The 16,211-nt window shown below is 50.7% G+C and overlaps 1 protein-coding gene across 1 annotated transcript; it reads right to left on the reverse strand.

The window, feature by feature from the left end:
• Positions 1-257: 257 nt before the first annotated feature.
• Positions 258-1,263, reverse strand: LOC146585836 (olfactory receptor 14A16-like). The gene has a single exon (XM_085322248.1). It carries the CDS (start codon positions 1,191-1,193, stop codon positions 258-260), a length of 936 nt encoding a protein of 311 aa, XP_085178374.1. The 5' UTR covers positions 1,194-1,263.
• Between the last annotated feature and the right edge of the window lie 14,948 nt (positions 1,264-16,211).

Genomic DNA, 16,211 nt, shown 5'->3' on the forward strand with positions numbered 1-16,211 from the left:
AGTGTGGGCATCTGAGGGAGCTCAGATGAGCAGGATCTGATGCTCTCCCATCTCTGATTATGGAGGGGGAAGCCCAACTCCCTAGTTCAACATAGTCTGAGAGTCAGATTCAAATGAGAGAGAAGTGGCACAAATCAAAACTTTTTTCTTTCTTTTTGCAAGGAGATATCATAGAAAAATAAAGGGGAAAATGTTTCACAAAGATCCTTGATGTCAAATACCATGAGTGGACTGATGAGTGGATGCGCATGGGATTGTTACTGGTGCTGACATTGGAGCCATTGAACCAGTTTTCTCAATGCATCTTTGAGCTCCTTGTTCCTCATGCTGTAGATGAGGGGGTTCACTGCTGGAGGCACCACGGAGTACAGAACAGCCACCACAAGATCCAGAGCTGGGGAGGAGAGGGAGGGGGGCTTCAGGTACGCAAAAAACGCTGTGCTGACAAATAGGAAGACCACGGCCAGGTGAGGAAGGCACATGGAAAAGACTTTGTGCCTGCCCTGCTCAGAGGGGATCCTCAGCACAGCACCGAAGATCTGCACGTAGGACAGCACAATGAAAATGAAACACCCTAAGAACAAACAAGCAATAACCCCAATAAGCCCAACTTCCCTGAGGTAGGAGTCTGCACAGGAGAGCTTGAGAACCTGGGGGATTTCACAGAAGAACTGTTCCACTGTGTTGCCTTGGCAGAGGGGTATGGAGAATGTGTTGGCAGTGTGCAGGAGAACAGTGATAAAACCACTGACCCAGGCAGCTGCTGCCAATTTGACACAGGCTCTGCTGCCCATGAGCGTGCTGTAGTGTAGGGGTTTGCAGATGGCAACGTAGTGGTCATAGGCTATGACAGTGAGAAGAGAACACTCTCCTCCTAACAAGAATAAAAAAAGAAAAACTTGTGCAGCACATCCTGAGTAGGAAATAGCCCTGGTGTCCCACAGGGAATTCGCCATGGATTTGGGGACTATGGTGGAAATGGTGCCTAGGTCAAGAATGGAGAGGTTGAGGAGATAGAAGTACATGGGGGTGTGGAGGTTGTAGTCACAAGCTACGGCTGTGATGATGAGTCCGTTGCCCAGGAGGGCAGCCAGGTAGATGCCCAGGAAGAGTGAGAAGTACAAGAGCTGCAGCTCCCGTGTGTCTGCAAATGCCAGGAGGCAGAAATCATTGAAAGAGCTGCCGTTGGACATTGGCTCCCACTGGGCATGGGGGGACTGTCCAAGGAGGAAATGACAGGGACAAGTTAGGGGAGACTTTTAAAGGAAAATACATAAATTAGTAAAACATTTCATTTCTTATTAAAAAATCCCTCATTGCTTCTTTATTGGGAGGCTCTTYGTGCAGTTCCCTTGCTGGAGCTCTCGTTTGTGCTGGCTGACTGTGTCATGAGGAGCTTGGACTTCTTCCCTTGGGCTCCAGAAGAGTCTGTCCTGCTCTGCATGGAGGGGCACAAGGGCATGGAGGTGACTTGCTCTTTCACTCAGTTTCTGTCCAGTGAAATCCCCTCATCTTGTGGAAGAGCTTTTCAGCATCTTCACTCCCTGTTCTATATGTTAAGTTCTATGTTAAGTGCTACAGAACTAAATTTGGGGAGTTTTTTAATATTCTTTATTTTCTCTGAGATGCCCATCTCACCCCTGGGGAGTGCTCTTTAAGAGCAGAAATCCTCAGCGTTTTTCCTGAGTCCTCAGAGGAAAGCATCCAGTGGCACTTGGTGAAGAGTGGGGCATCCTGGCTGTCTGTTAGTCTCATTCCCAGCTCTCCTGTGCTCACACCTCTTTGAGCTGGAGGATGATGATACCCTAAAAAGCAACCAGCCACTGCTGAGAGCAGAGGAGTCCTGTTTCAAAGTGCAGGTTTCCAAACTTCCCTCCCTTTCTCCAGGCACCAGAGGGACCTCTTCACACTCCCCTTCCAGCCAAGCCCCTCTGCAGCTTCTTCATGGGTCTCTCACATATCACAGAGTTGCTACGACACAGCAGAGCCTTTCTAGAAGGCAGCTCACAGCCCGGCGGGACACCACAGGGAAACTCTCCTTAAGGGAGAGTCAGCTCATTTCCCAACCCCACGGACTGCATTTCCTGGGGATCCACAGGTCAGGAGGTTGCTAGGAAACCTCACTGCCATGCAGACCCTTCTGTGACAGAACTTAGAGCATCAAAATCTAAGCTGCAGCTGGAAACACCCAACCCCGAAAACCCAAGAACAAGAACAGGAGCAGCATGGAGGGGAAACATGGAGTTCTTGAGAGGGAGCACTCCTGCTGCCGAGGGAGGCAAGGAGAGAGAGACAGAGGGGCCAGACTTGGGAAAGCCTTCAYSTTAYCCAGCYKGGCATGCAGCCKGGCASATGGTGACAYTGYAGGGCAGYTTTTCTCAGCCCCTTTGTTGGGYAGTATGAAACGGGCCTGAGGTAGGAGAGATGCYCTTCCCCTCTGCCRGAGGTCTGGCTGCAGAGGAGGAGGAGGCTCATGGCCTGGACCCCATGGCTGTCAGGACAGAGATTCTGCTGATTGGGAGAGGAGACATGGGGGAGGAGGGTGCTCAGAGGAAAGTGTCTGCTTTGGAGGGACTGACCACGACTTGCCCCAATCCATCCTCCCAGGATGGTTCTGTTAGAAGTTGCTTCTCATTCCCTGCCTATTTCTGCTGCTGGAGGTGACCCCACTAGGAGCTCTCTCTCTGTCCTAACATGTTTTCCCAGTCAGTTCTGACAGACCTCAACCCACCCTCAGGGTGCTCAGCTCTGCCCTACAGAAAGTGGCCGGATCAGGGCACTTTCCAGGGGCATCTCCGTGCATGCAGGTCCTAAGGAGTGGGTCACATAAACCCTGGTGAGGTCAAAAAGTTGATGTGGATGCTGTCTGGAGGCTAAGTTGAGGATGAAGCCGTTTAGAGAGATTTCTCATAGACCTATCAAAATTTTTTGAGCCCCAGCTCCTTGGCAAAACTCTTTCCTTTTTTCTCCCTGGCAGAATTAGGGAGCAAAATGGAAGCGCAGAGACCAGAAGGAAGCCTCCTTCCCTTTCAAGTAGCCCTTCTCCTGATCTTCCTTTTGAAAAGATCCCTTGGACATGTCCTGCGCGTGAGCTAAAGCTGTGAGCAGCCTTGACCCACGCAGCACACTCTCAATAAGAGAACGAATCTGCCCTGCTGTGGGTCGCTCCTCCCACCCAGAGCTTCATCCTGCAGCACCACAGTGAGCTTCTCAGACAAGGAGAGTGCTAGCTCTTGCAGACAGCCGTCACTGTCCCAGGCACACAGCACCCCGGGGCTCAAAAACACTGCTCTGAATCACAAACCTGGGCAGACCTGGGTGCACACCCTGGCTTCACACCCTGGCAGTGACCCCTGGGAGAAAGCAGCAGCATTCCCTGTCCCTCTGACCGTGTGGGGCTGAATCCATGCTCTGAAGTGTCTTATGTAACTTCTTATGCCCTGGACGACCCATGAGAGTGATCTTTTAAAAGCCTGTCAGCCATGAGAGCCCCACTTGGTCTGGGTTCAGAAGGCCTCTCCAGGAAGCTCCACAGCATCGCCCTGCAGGCGGAGACCTACCGTGTCAGGATCTGTGAAGATTTTTCCCTCAAGGAGCTCTCCTCTGTCCTCCCACTCCATGCTGCCTTTCACTTCTCTCTGTACGTTGTCTCATCTCAGAGCAGCAGCAGCAGGCAGTGCCTGGAGCCTTGCTGCTCCTAGCAGAGCAGCTGCTCCTGGACAGAACTATCTCTGGGCAGTGCTGTCAGGTTGCCATGAGCTCCCTCCATCCCAGAAGCCTGGCCTGCTAAGGAGGAGGGACCCACCTGTAGGCATGAATTTCTCTGTCCCTTGGGCTCCCTTCTCCTGGGAAATGTTCTCTGAAAGAGACAAAATAATCACCAATAGTTCCTCTCTAAGCACTGAGGGAAAACTGATTCCAGCATTGCAAACTGTCTCATCAGAGGATGGCAATCTGCAAGAGGTGGAAATGTCCCACTCTGGAAGCCCCTATTCCTGTCTCTTAACTAGGCAGGACATCTTCATGGGGTCAGGAAGGGAGTTCATTTACCCATGGTTCAGGTGTTGATTCAGAAGAGTCAGCTGAGGCATCTTATGGCAGTGTAGAAGCCCCCAGGCTTGAGTGGGATCCAGCTCCTTCCCGTGAACTCCACAACACACAGGAGGTGGGATTCTGCTTTCTCAAACTGAAGTGTGCACAACATAGGTGTCTGCGTGCAAACTCCTTGCCTAAGCTGTTGTTGTAATCAATCAGTGGAGATGGAGAGTGGGAGTCAGTTATCTGGTAAGACCAGGTGACAGTTACAGAGACAAAGGTGGTCCACGGCATATGCCAGTGTCTGCTTACTCTGATGGAGCAAGACGGAGAATCGCATCCTTCAAGAGCATGAGGTGGGGGCCAAGTGGGGTATTTCCTTGGCCATCTGAAATGACACTATTTTCCACAGCTGTTAGAGCACCAATGGCTTCGATGCTGAGACATCTGGAGATGCCCACAGTACAAACTGCTAATGTAATTCAGTGCAGACCCTTGATTTAATAAGATAAAACAGTCAGACAGGTCCATGTCAGATGCCTGGGGTTTCTAGCACAGCCGACTGGGACCTATTGGGCAAACACTCCCGGTTATCTGAGGTTTTTCTACCGGTGCCCAGACCAATGAATCCCACCACTGCCTTTAGGGAAAGTCCATCCTGTCTACCTCCAGGCATGCTGCATGAATGGGAGGCACAACACACCAAGGTCTCCACTCTAGCCTCTGCACTCTCAAACCCTGCTTGCTCTCCTCCCACTCAACATCATCTCATCGGATATGAGCCAGGACTGGGTTAATGATGACGTCAGGATTGCTGGGTCACAGGCTGCCCAGGCCCAGGGATGTCTTCATTGGCACCTTGTCCTGATTGAAGATGGATTCACTTCTGTCACAGGCCCCATGGTGCTGCAGAGTCAGCTCAGTAGACACAACTCAGCTCTGTTTCTTCCTGGCCTTGGGCACTACAGTTGTTTTGTTTGTTTGTTTGTTTGTTTGTTTTTTCTTTTAGTGGGAACCTTCTTTAATCATTACATTGCTACCTGCTGTCTATGCCAGCATGACTCTGCTCTGAAGTGGGGCCGTTGCACACACAGTGCCCTTGGCTCTTGGAAACAGGTTTTTACAATGACCAATCTGTTCTCAGAGCCTCACCTGAGGCTCTGCAACCCAAATACACACAAATGCATGCATGTTGGGGCACAGTTAGGAGCATATGGAGATGCACAAGCTCTCACAGGCCTGAAACATCATTGGAATGACTGAGATGTGGTGAGACCACTCATGGGAGTGGAGGGCTATGCTTGCAAGGTAGAAGCACTTCAGGAGAGACTGTCAAGGAAGTTGAGAAGGGGGGATTCCCTTTATGTGAAGGGGAAGCTCAGATGTGTGGATCTTTTGCATGGGATGGACAAAGGTTTGGGTGAGAGCTTGTGGGTGAGTGTCACAATAAGGGTGACATCATGATGGGTTCTGCAGATTACCCAATCAGGGTGAGGAGGTGGATGACATCTCCTATTAGCAAAGGGAGAAAGTCTGTCCATCAGAGACCCTGGTTCTTCCTGGGGGGACTTTAAGCCTCCTAACATTCAATGGAAGGGCAAAGAGCAGAGCACAAGCAGTCCAGGAGGTTCCTGAAGGGCATCAAAGACAACTCTTTCACACAACTGCCAGATGGGCTGCTAAGGGTGATGCTTTCTTGTACCTGGAAAATTGAAACAGTGAAGAATGGATCACAAATGAGATAGTAAGTGTCAGCCTTGTCTACTCTGACCATGAAAATGTACATTCCTAGATCCTCAGTGAGGTGAGGAAGGCCAGTAGCAGAGTACATACCCTGGACTTCACAGGAGCAGACATTGGCCAGTACCTGAGACTGATGGGAGAACCCATGGAAGGCAGCTCTTCAGCTCCCCAGCAGTGTTACAGACTGGGGCCAAAGTGCCTGGGGAGCAGCTCTGTGGGAAAGGACCTGAAGGTTCTGGTGAATAGAGGCAAATCACAAACTAGTAGCATTCCCTGACAACAAAGAAGGCCAAAAGCATCGTGGGCTGTATGACCAGGAGCACAGCCAGGAGTTCAAGGGAAGAGATCATTGTCTTCTAGTCAGGATTCATTAGGCTGCATCTAGAACATTGCATCCAAGTCTGGCTTCCCAGGAAAAGAAAGAGATTGGTAACTGGGAGCAAATTTGACTGAGGGCCTTCAAAATAGTCTGGCAGCTGGAGCACTTGCTCTGTGGAGAAGCATTAGAACTATTTGTCCGGAGAGGCTGTGCAGTCTCGCCCCTTGGAAGTTTCCAGGACCAGACTGGATGAAGACCAGAGCAATATGATCTAACCTCAGAGCTGATGCTGCTATGAGCAAGGTGATTGGACTAGGGATCTCCTGAGGTCCCTTCTACTCTGGAGGAGTCCATGAATCTTCTCACACTTGATCTTCCCTTATTGATATCAGGGAAAGTACCTAGGTACTCTGAGAGAGTAGAAGCAGGCCAACTTTCCTGTCCTCCTCCAGTCAGAAATATTTAGATGCAGGGCTTCTTTGCAGGAATTCCCCAAACATCCCTGAGCAATCCTTTGCTTCACTTTTAATTTACATGTCTTTTTTCTTTCCTTTCTTCTATGTTTGTCTCTTCTACCATTTTGATCCCTTCCAATACAGCCTAAACCTTCTTACCCTCAATCTATTGGCTATGGTTTTGTTCTTGGTGGTGGTGGTGGTGTGGTTTTGTTTTGTTTATGTTTTGAAACAGAAGGGCTTCAGTCTCGAAGGATCTTGAGAAACTTGGGTGATTCGGACAACAGATACCTCATGAAGATTTACAAGAGAAGTGTCAAGGCCTGTGCCTATGCAGTAATAATCCTGTCCATGAGGAGAGACTGAGAGACCCAGGCATCTTTAGCCTGATGAAGTGGAGCAAAGGCCATTAGAACAGTAGCCAGTGGCTGCTTGAAGGAAGGTTTCAGAGATGAGAGAGCTTTTCTTGGTAGTGGGAAAGAGCAGGAGAAGCGGAAAAAACACACAAACAGCAGGTTGTGGGGTTTAGATGTGACTTTTGGAAGGGTAGTGTTTGGTGCTACAGGTCAGCTGGAGGGGGTCTGTGCTCACGCCTTGGCTTTGTGTTTCAAGGAAAGGGAAATGAGGACGGGAAGACATCAGGAGAAGTAGTGAGATCCTGGGGTGAGAGCAAGGTGAGGAAGCAGGCTGGGTGTGTACAGGCTGCAGGGAAACAGTCGCAGACTTGGGAACGCATAGGACAGGCTGTGGTGGAGATGGCTGTGAGTACTGCCATGGCTGAAAGCCTCCAACAGAACTCAAGTCTCTGTCCTCTTGGCTTTGGCTGGTGTCTCTGCCACCAAGGCCCATGAGAAGACACTGTTTCCATGAAGCACTGTGGCCTTGCTGCCTGCTCATCCCCTGGGAGTCCAGGAGCTGCCGTATCATGGTCCTGCACTCACCACTGTGTACCCGCACCCACAAACTGGCCCCAGGAAGAGCCCTGAGCAAAGCATGATGGAAAGAATCAACCTTCCCAGTGGAGTGGTGTCAGTGCCTGGTCACTCTGCTTGACAGCACAGATCAAGGTTGACTGGGCATCAGAGGCACCTGTACATTGCCTTTGCCTACCTGCAATCAGTGCCTCCAACTTTCTGCTCTAATCAGCCCCTGGGGAGGCTTCGTTGGTAACAACCGTCAGTGGGACCTGTTAATGCTCCAAGAAACTCAGGGTTTCCTTCTGATTTTAACTTCTTGAGAAGTTTCTTCAGTCTCTTCTCAGCACCTGAGGTTCATGGGCTAAAGACCTGAGGGGTTATTAAAATGCTAATTACCCTAAGGAGCCATGCCTCTTTCCATAATTTTTGTCAGCTTCTGTGGCTAATTGGAGAGGTTTCATGAGCATCTGAAAAAGAACGAGGTCTGCTCCTTAAGCTTTCTCCAGTTTTCAGATTAAAGGATACCCACATTCTCCAGTTCATACTGACCCTTAATGTCTCCTAATGAAGTCCGGATATATAGAAAAAGCAGTATTTTTGATAAGAGGCAGCTATGAGCAGCCTTACTGCCCACCTCCCCAGCCCTGACATTTCTCTCATCTGCCACTGAGGACTTCCATCACTCTTGTTAAAATCTGACACCTTTCTCCTCATAACTCTGCAGCTGAATGTTACAGCTCATGTGCACCAGTTCCCACCTGCTTTCCTTAGAGAACTAGTTGCAAGCAGACACAGAAGGGTTTATCTTAAAACCAACCCAACAAAAATACAATTTGAAACAGATTAATAAAAGCTGAGAGGCATTCCTCAATTGTATGGCAAGCCCAAGCTGCCTCCAGTGAGTTCCACTGCCCGCAAGACATAACCTTCCTTGAAATGTTTTCAACAGATTGGTAGGGAAGGATAGACGGAAACACAACAAAAGAGCTAGCTAAAGAGACAGTGAGATTCCTGAAAGACAAGACAAGGTTCAGACTCTCAGAATCTCAGAGCAGCAACTGGGGAGTTGAGAGGCATCTGGATGGATAAAGAGCATGGAGAGGAGGAAAACCGAGAAACTATGGGAAGTGCATATGCCTAAAAAGTCTGATGCAAAGATGACTTTAGAAATGGTCAGCTTAATCAGGACATATGGAAATATTTGAGAGATTGCTGAGATTGCACCCAAAGCCTAATAGACAGGGCAACGGAAACACAAGGTCCAGAGCACATTAGCAATTACTTACTTTTAATTACCCTTCCTGGAGATTTCTCCCAATTTCATCATAGGAAAACATTGACATTAAAATTAGCCAATTATTTGTGCTGATGAAATTGTGTTCATATTTCTGAAATGTTGAAAGCAGTTCCTCACCTTTCAGGCAGAGCTCCGGTGTCCAACCACAAGCACCCAGGGGCACTTGGAGAGGCCCCAGTGTCTCTGAGGTACCTGCCTGGCCCTGGCAGCTCTTGCAGGGGACCTGAAGGAGACAGAGCCCCTTGGTGCGGCAGAAGGAAGCTGAGCAGAGGGGACCAGGGCACCTGCAATGGCACCACATATCCATGACCCTGTGACTGCATCCCACCCCAATTCTAAAAGTCACTTGGCCTCTCAAACTAGCAAACAAACAAACAAAAAAAAAAAAAGATGTCCCTCAAAAATGTATATAAATCAAAAAAGAACTAAACAAAAAAGGGCAATAAGAACACAAAGACGTTTGAAATGCTGAAAAGTGTAACCAAAGACTTTTTTTTGCTGTAGAAAATGTATCTGATTTCTTTCCTATTTTATTTTTAGTGGTAGTTTCTAAGGATTTCCCTTATAATAGGGCCTAGACTATTAAAAAACAATCTTTTTCTCTCTCACAAAACCATTATCGCTCAAATCACTCCCTACCCAGGATCTTCCTTGATGTCCCTTACTCTCTGCACACAGTGAGTCACACCACCATGAGCTGCCACACTCTCACAGCTGAGAGAGGGAAGCAGGCTGATCAGCCTCAGTAAAATGCTCTATTTATCAATGGCCTAATTTGCCCCAGTCTCAATGTTCCTGGGTTTCAGTGGTGTGCTAAACATCTAGCCACTCTCCCTTGACATTTCTTGGATGGTCATGAAGTGCAGCTCCATTTGAGGTGACAATAGGGATGGGAACTATCTGACTGGATGCCAGACCCCTTCAGTGCAGATGTCTCTGCCTGTCCCAGTTGTCTGGACTTCCTTTTCTACTCAGTGGAAAGAGAAATGTTGTCCCACAGAGAAGTCTTGAGGTGTTTCTCCTGGTGAACAACTAATTGCTCCAGAAAGGTACCCATAGTTCCTGGGTCACATTTTCCAGCATTACACGGGAACACAGCTCCACAGGGCATCTCAGGCAGCGATGGCCTCTCTATGTGTCTATAAGGGTCTTAATGTAAAGTTCTCATCATTAGTTGAAATGTATTGAAAAAATAGCTCTTTGCAAGAATGGAAAACAATCTTTTGTCACCAGAGGTGAAACCTCTGCAGTGCTGATGGTGAGGTCACCTCTGGAGCAATAACCTCACGGGCTGGGTTCTGGTAGAAGCCATTCTGAGGACAAGAAGAGAATCACAGAATCCCAACACCGCTCACTCCACCAGATACCATGTACAGATGGGGCAGGGAGAGGCAAGCAAAGGGGATCTGGCTGCAGGGCTGACTGGGAGGTCACCTCCCCTGCAGCTGCCTGATTGGCCCTCAGCAGAGGGGCTGGCCAGCAGGCTTTGTGATGTCACCCAGCACCTCACAGAGGCCACCCCGCAGCATTGACCACCTTGGGGAGAGGAGSGGACGACGCAGGAGGCAGGGACCCAGCTGGGTGCTGACTGCGAGGGCACCTCTGCTGCAGCCACCCCAGCACCCTGAGGCTGTCAGGCAGGTAGGCACAGCTCATGGCCACCCTGCTCAGGACTAGCCCTCTGGAGCGCACCTGCCACCAAGCAGTGCACAGCTCTTCCCCTAGGTCTCCTCCAAACCCTGTGTGCTACCTCTGTTGGCCCAGAGACACCATGGACATTATYTGGAGTCTTCCTTTGGCAGCTCAACSTTCCCAAAGTAGCCCAGGATGTATTTTTAGAAATAAAAGGGTTTTTTTGTAATGTGATACCAAGAAGGAGTCATTCTGCAGGCTCCAATGTRCAGWTGGATGATGGGTGGGTGAGCTGAACTGTGCAAGGCCTGCTGGGATAGCCCTGGATCTCTCTGGAAGAACTGACCCCCACTTGCTTTTATCCACACTGCACTGCCAAGAGGGTACCTTTGTCCAAGTTAGCCTCATATCCACACTTGGGATTTCATCTCAAAGGGAGTTCCCTTGCAAAGMAGAGCCCACAAGTGACTCAGGSCTCAASCAGCTCAGTCACATATTGCAAAATGTGCTCAGCTGAGTTGGATACCTGAACTGTCAGGTGCCTGAACTGAAAAGGCCATTAAGGCCCTGCCTCCAAGGTCTCACATGGCAGGGCACAGGGAAAGTCTGAGAACACCAACAGAGTAACCCATAAAAGGAGCTTGGGCTATAGCAGAGCAAAGCTTGTTATTCTTCATTTGCAGTGCAAGGAGCTCTCCTCTAAATCAGCACCAGGAAAGACACTGGAGGAAGCACCACTTCTCTCTCTTCTCTTAGCAAGCAACAGACCCCCAGGGCTCCTGTCTTTGGCACCTTGACTTCCCAGCACTGCATGGAGAATACTGTATCGGGGACTTAGTAGGAATGGTTCGAGAAAAAAAAAAGTGCTACAATACAAAAGCAGTAGGATTCTTCCCCCCAAAATGGAGGAGGAACTCAACTAGTCAAGAGTCAAATGCTTCAATCACAGAGTATCCACAATGCCCGCCCAAAAGGTGGGCAGGCTCCTTAGACAAAAGCTGTGCTCATCGCTACAGCCTTGGCTCCAGCTACTCACAGCAATGCATCTAGAGCTAAGTGGGGCTCCTCACACCCACCCTAGGCTCAGCGGAAAAACAGCACCTTGTCCCTGTCAACACTGGCTGCACTTAATGACACCACGCCCAGCATGCTCATGCCTGCACGTGGGCTGCTCTCGCCTGTCCCTCCTGCAGCACAGACAGGTCACACTACAGCAGGACAGTCAAGGAACTTGCAGAGACTGCAACTGGGAGGGAGAGAGACCAGGGATGTGCAGGTCTTGCAGGGCATTCTTCCCTGGTCTTGCCTACTCAAAAGGACTCCATGGCTAAGCAGATTTGGCACAGGAAGACATCAGCCCCTTTCAATTCATCTCTCCAAAACATACCTGCCCCTGTACAAAGACCACTTCTCCACAAAACGTTCTTTCCTTCAAAGAGCTTCCAGCATGCTAACACTCAGCTGGCAATGAACAACTCCCACTGCCTCCCTATCTCTCAGCAAACACTGCTGCAGAGGAAAGAGGAAAGAYYGTATGCAGAAAAGSTTTCCCTGGAGGAAAGCAGGGAAAAGGCCAGCTTGGTTTTCATCTCAGAGTAAGAAGAAGCACTGCCTGGCCTTTAGGCAGCATCTTCCCTGCACATCCTGGCAAGAGCTGAGGATATTCAAAGCCTGAATCTCATCGCAGAGAAGGCAGCNTAACACTCAGCTGGCAATGAACAACTCCCACTGCCTCCCTATCTCTCAGCAAACACTGCTGCAGAGGAAAGAGGAAAGATCGTATGCAGAAAAGGTTTCCCTGGAGGAAAGCAGGGAAAAGGCCAGCTTGGTTTTCATCTCAGAGTAAGAAGAAGCACTGCCTGGCCTTTAGGCAGCATCYTCCCTGCACATCCTGGCAAGAGCTGAGGATATTCAAAGCCTGAATCTCATCGCAGAGAAGGCAGCAGGCTGCCAGCATCCCTGACTTACACCACCAGGTCCACCAGGGCCCTGAGAGCCAAGTCACCTCCTCACTACATAGTGCGGAGTTCTCACTACATCTCCCCAGCCTGGCAGCACTCCCCACACACAGCACTGCTCTCTCCAGACACCTTCTCCCATGATGAGCACCAACACAATGGGGCATCGTCTCTCACCATCACAAGGTACCCCACCACTGTGACACTCCAAACCCACACCCTTCACCTCACAGAGGGTTGCCAGCCACCATAGAGCTTTACATCAGGGACACACAGGGCACACGACCAGCCATGGCTGCATCTGGGGGACCCTCAAGGGCCCCAAAACACACCAAAGCCAAGTCTCCAGCCCTCCCATTGGATTCTAGTCCTCCAGGGGCTTGCAACAAGCACATCCTAAGAGCAGCCACGCAGAACCTTGGGCTTGGACACTTTGCATCACAAGGAATCAAAGGACAGAGATATCATCCAGATCTGGGACCTAGATGATTTAGCAGCATAAAAATACTGGCTGGACTCCCTCACCAACTGGTGGAGGGCTGCAAGCCTATCCTTAGGAAGCAGTACAAAGTCAAATTCCATGAGAACATTTACAGCCAGCTGTCTGCTGCATGTCTATACGCTACTGGGACAGGTGAAACTTCTGAGTCTATTGCCAGTCATGGTTAAGATGCTGGCCTTGCAGTGGCTCTGTCTGTAGTGACCTCACCAGGAATTTCCAAGCCATATGCCTGATGCTGCCCTATCAGGGACTCACAAAGAGATGTCCTCACAGTCACCACAACAGCCACGTGCCTGTCACAGAAATTGAGGAAAACCCTGCAAGTAATTCTGGGGAACATCTCCTAACAGGAGGATTGCACGGGAGCAGCGATCACAGACCTGAAGACAGCGGGGCCTCAYGTCCCAGTCAGAGGGCGAAGCCTTCCCACAACTCAAAGGTCTGGTCCCTTCCTTAATGCTGAACAGACCCAGCAAATCCCCCACACACCAAGGACAACAAGTACTCTCCTACTTTGTGCACTGACAATTTGAAAAAAATAAGGAAGAACTCAGGCCAGGGCATCTCAACTGGGGAAACCAGCAGAGCTAGGATTCAGCAGCTCTTCACCCCGACCTGTGAGCAGGGCTAATACCAGTGGCCAGTGGAGGTCTGGGTGCCCATCACCTTCCAAGGCCCTGGAAAAGCCAAGCATCTCCCAGGGACAGAACTACTCTGGAAATACCCTCCAGGCTGCTGCCAGGAGGGTCTCAGGGCCAAGAAAGAGGCCTGCAGTAAAAGCAATGGCTAGGGGATGGCAGGACACATGGGGACAACTGCTCTGAGAGCATGTCGTAAATGGAGTTTTCAGGACAACAGTGAGCACGGGGAAGGGCCCTGGTGAGGACTCCAGCAGCCTGGTCAGACACTGGCCAGGAGCTCCCAAACACAGTCCTGAGCAGCACCTGGGGGCTGTGGTGGCCACAGCAGCTCTGGGAAAGGCTTGAAAACAGATCTCCCAGCACCCAGCAGGGGCAAAAATTCCTACTGCAAGCCCCAGCAGTGACCCTGGCTGAGTTGGTCAGGGGCAGGCTGGCACATCTGTCTCACAGGGCAGCTCCTCTCTGTCTCAGGTTGCTGTGCCCCATGGTCATGGCTCCCCCAGCCCTGCTGGAGCTGCTGGAGGAAAGCAGCCGCAAGGCAGAAACACTGCCCCTGCCCGTGCCCCAGCACGAGGGTACCCTCTGGCATTTGGAAGCATCCACAGCCCTATCGACTCCACTCACAGTCACTCTCTCCCCCTCAAGGTTGCCCTCCCCTGGGCTGGGCTGGGCAGGGACTCTAGCATGTTGCTCCACAGGACTGAGGAGTCCTGGGGATACAGGCAACCAGGGGCAGAGCAGGTTGGGGCTTACCAATACTGGAGAGTAGAGATGTGAGGCCAGCAGGGTGCTGGGGGAGATGTCCCTGCTGGACTCCTTCCAGCACTGCCCACCATGGCTCGGAGAAAAATGGTTGGAGTCAGCAGGGACTTGTAGGGTGAGACCTGTTTCCAAGCTGCTCTCTAAAACAGACTGTCCTTTGGGTGCAGAGGTTTGACACCCCTTTTGCAGGAGGACAGAGGCTGTGGCCCTCTGAAGAGAACACCTCTGAGCCCAAAACGTGCTCTGCCAAGTTGGAAGCATCAGAGGATTCGGGAGAAGGAAGAAAGGTTTTCCCAGAGAAGTAGATGCCTTGGGGTTATTACAAGGTGCATCCATTTCCTATATTGGCACTTCTAGCAGGCTCTTGAGAGCCTACAGCACCTGCAGGACATCCAAGCCTGCAGGACAGAGGACCAATTTCCTGCCAGAGCCAGATCTTAAAGGTGGACCCACTCCCCAGGGAAAGCTGGCCTTGAATTGCCCCTTGCCATGAGGTGACAGAGCCAGTGCGCCGAAGCCTTGGGGCTCAGTGCAGCCTCAGCCCCAGGAGCACTGGGAACAAGCAACTGAGATGTGCACTGATGGTCTGGTCTCGACTGGTCTCAGTCGAGCAGTCCCCCATCTTGCTAGCCCTCTTGCCCTCAGCTCACCTCTCTAGCTGGAGAGAAAGGATGCTCTTCCAGTCTCGTAACCCAGAACACCTCTACAATGTATTCCTGCTCCACTGCCTGTCAGTGAGGGGCCCCGGTGTGGCCCTGCTGCTTCCCATCCCCACTCCTTGTCACGGAGCAACTCTGCAGGGCAGCAGTGGGGAGCATGAGAACAGTGCCCAACAGTGCCCATGGCTTGCTCTCACAGGGCAAGTGAGGACGTCACTTTGGCACCAGGGAAACCTTCCTGTGATGTGTCACATCCCACTGTGACCTCAACTTATGTCATCTGGGGGCTCAGGGGGTCCATGCGGATGACATAGCCAGGGAGAGAGCAGAGAGATTTCCCCTCATGTTCTGGAAAGTACTCACCTCCACTCTCCACAGTTACTTTCCAAAGCTTGCTGATAAATCCTGCAGGAACATCTCCAGATGGTGCCAAATGCTGTGAAATATTTAAAATGATACAATAGAGAGGTCAAGTCCCAAAGATGAGATCAAAGTCATGTGGCATCCAACATGACAGCACAAAGCATGACCAGGTRCTGAGATGCTTTTTGTGAGCCTCAAAACTGGCTTCTCCTGTAGGTTGCTCTTTTTGTAGCAGTAGAATGCAGGACAATATGGGACAGGAGGCAGCCTTCCTCCATGAGGCACCAAAGCAGGCTCTTTGTTTTCTTGGTCTGCAGTACTTAAGATGGAGATGAAATGTCAGAAAACAGCAAATGTGTCCTTAATACACATCATCCAGAGGGCTTTATCTTGGGCTCAGTTCTTGCCAGTTTCCAAAGCACTGGGGGAGACGAGGTAGCAAATCTAGGGCAGTTTTCCCATTCTTCATTAATTTTGCCCAGCTTTCCTTCTGGCTGAGCCTGGGGAAAGCAGTTCTCATCTCTGGAGCTTGGTTGGTCCTTGGGCTTTTCCACATGACCTTGGAGCAGTGCTTCTCACCTGGGTACAGTGCCTGCCACCCTGCATCCCCCGTGGTGCCCTGCCTCTCCTGAGGGCCTGTACTGCCTTGGCACCCTGGATCTCTCACGACACCCTGGCTCTCTTGGGACACTGTGCAGATCTGCCTTCCTGAATCCCACATGCTTTTGTTTCTGGGCTTCCCAGGACATGCCCTCACACTGCAGCACTGGTGTCCAATCTCCAGTGCAGAGCTAGAAAGGCAGTGCTGTGCATCAGCACCTGCATTTTGGCTCATTCAGATGTTTGTGCAGTGACCAGCTCCCAGCTCTGCAGCTGCTGGAGTCTGAGAACAACCCTACAACCAGCCTTCCTGCTCTTCTTTGTTTTT

Source organism: Rhea americana, unplaced genomic scaffold, assembly GCF_003343005.1.
Source record: "Rhea americana isolate MKP2758 unplaced genomic scaffold, rheAme1 scaffold_751, whole genome shotgun sequence".
Lineage (NCBI taxonomy): Eukaryota > Metazoa > Chordata > Aves > Rheiformes > Rheidae > Rhea > Rhea americana.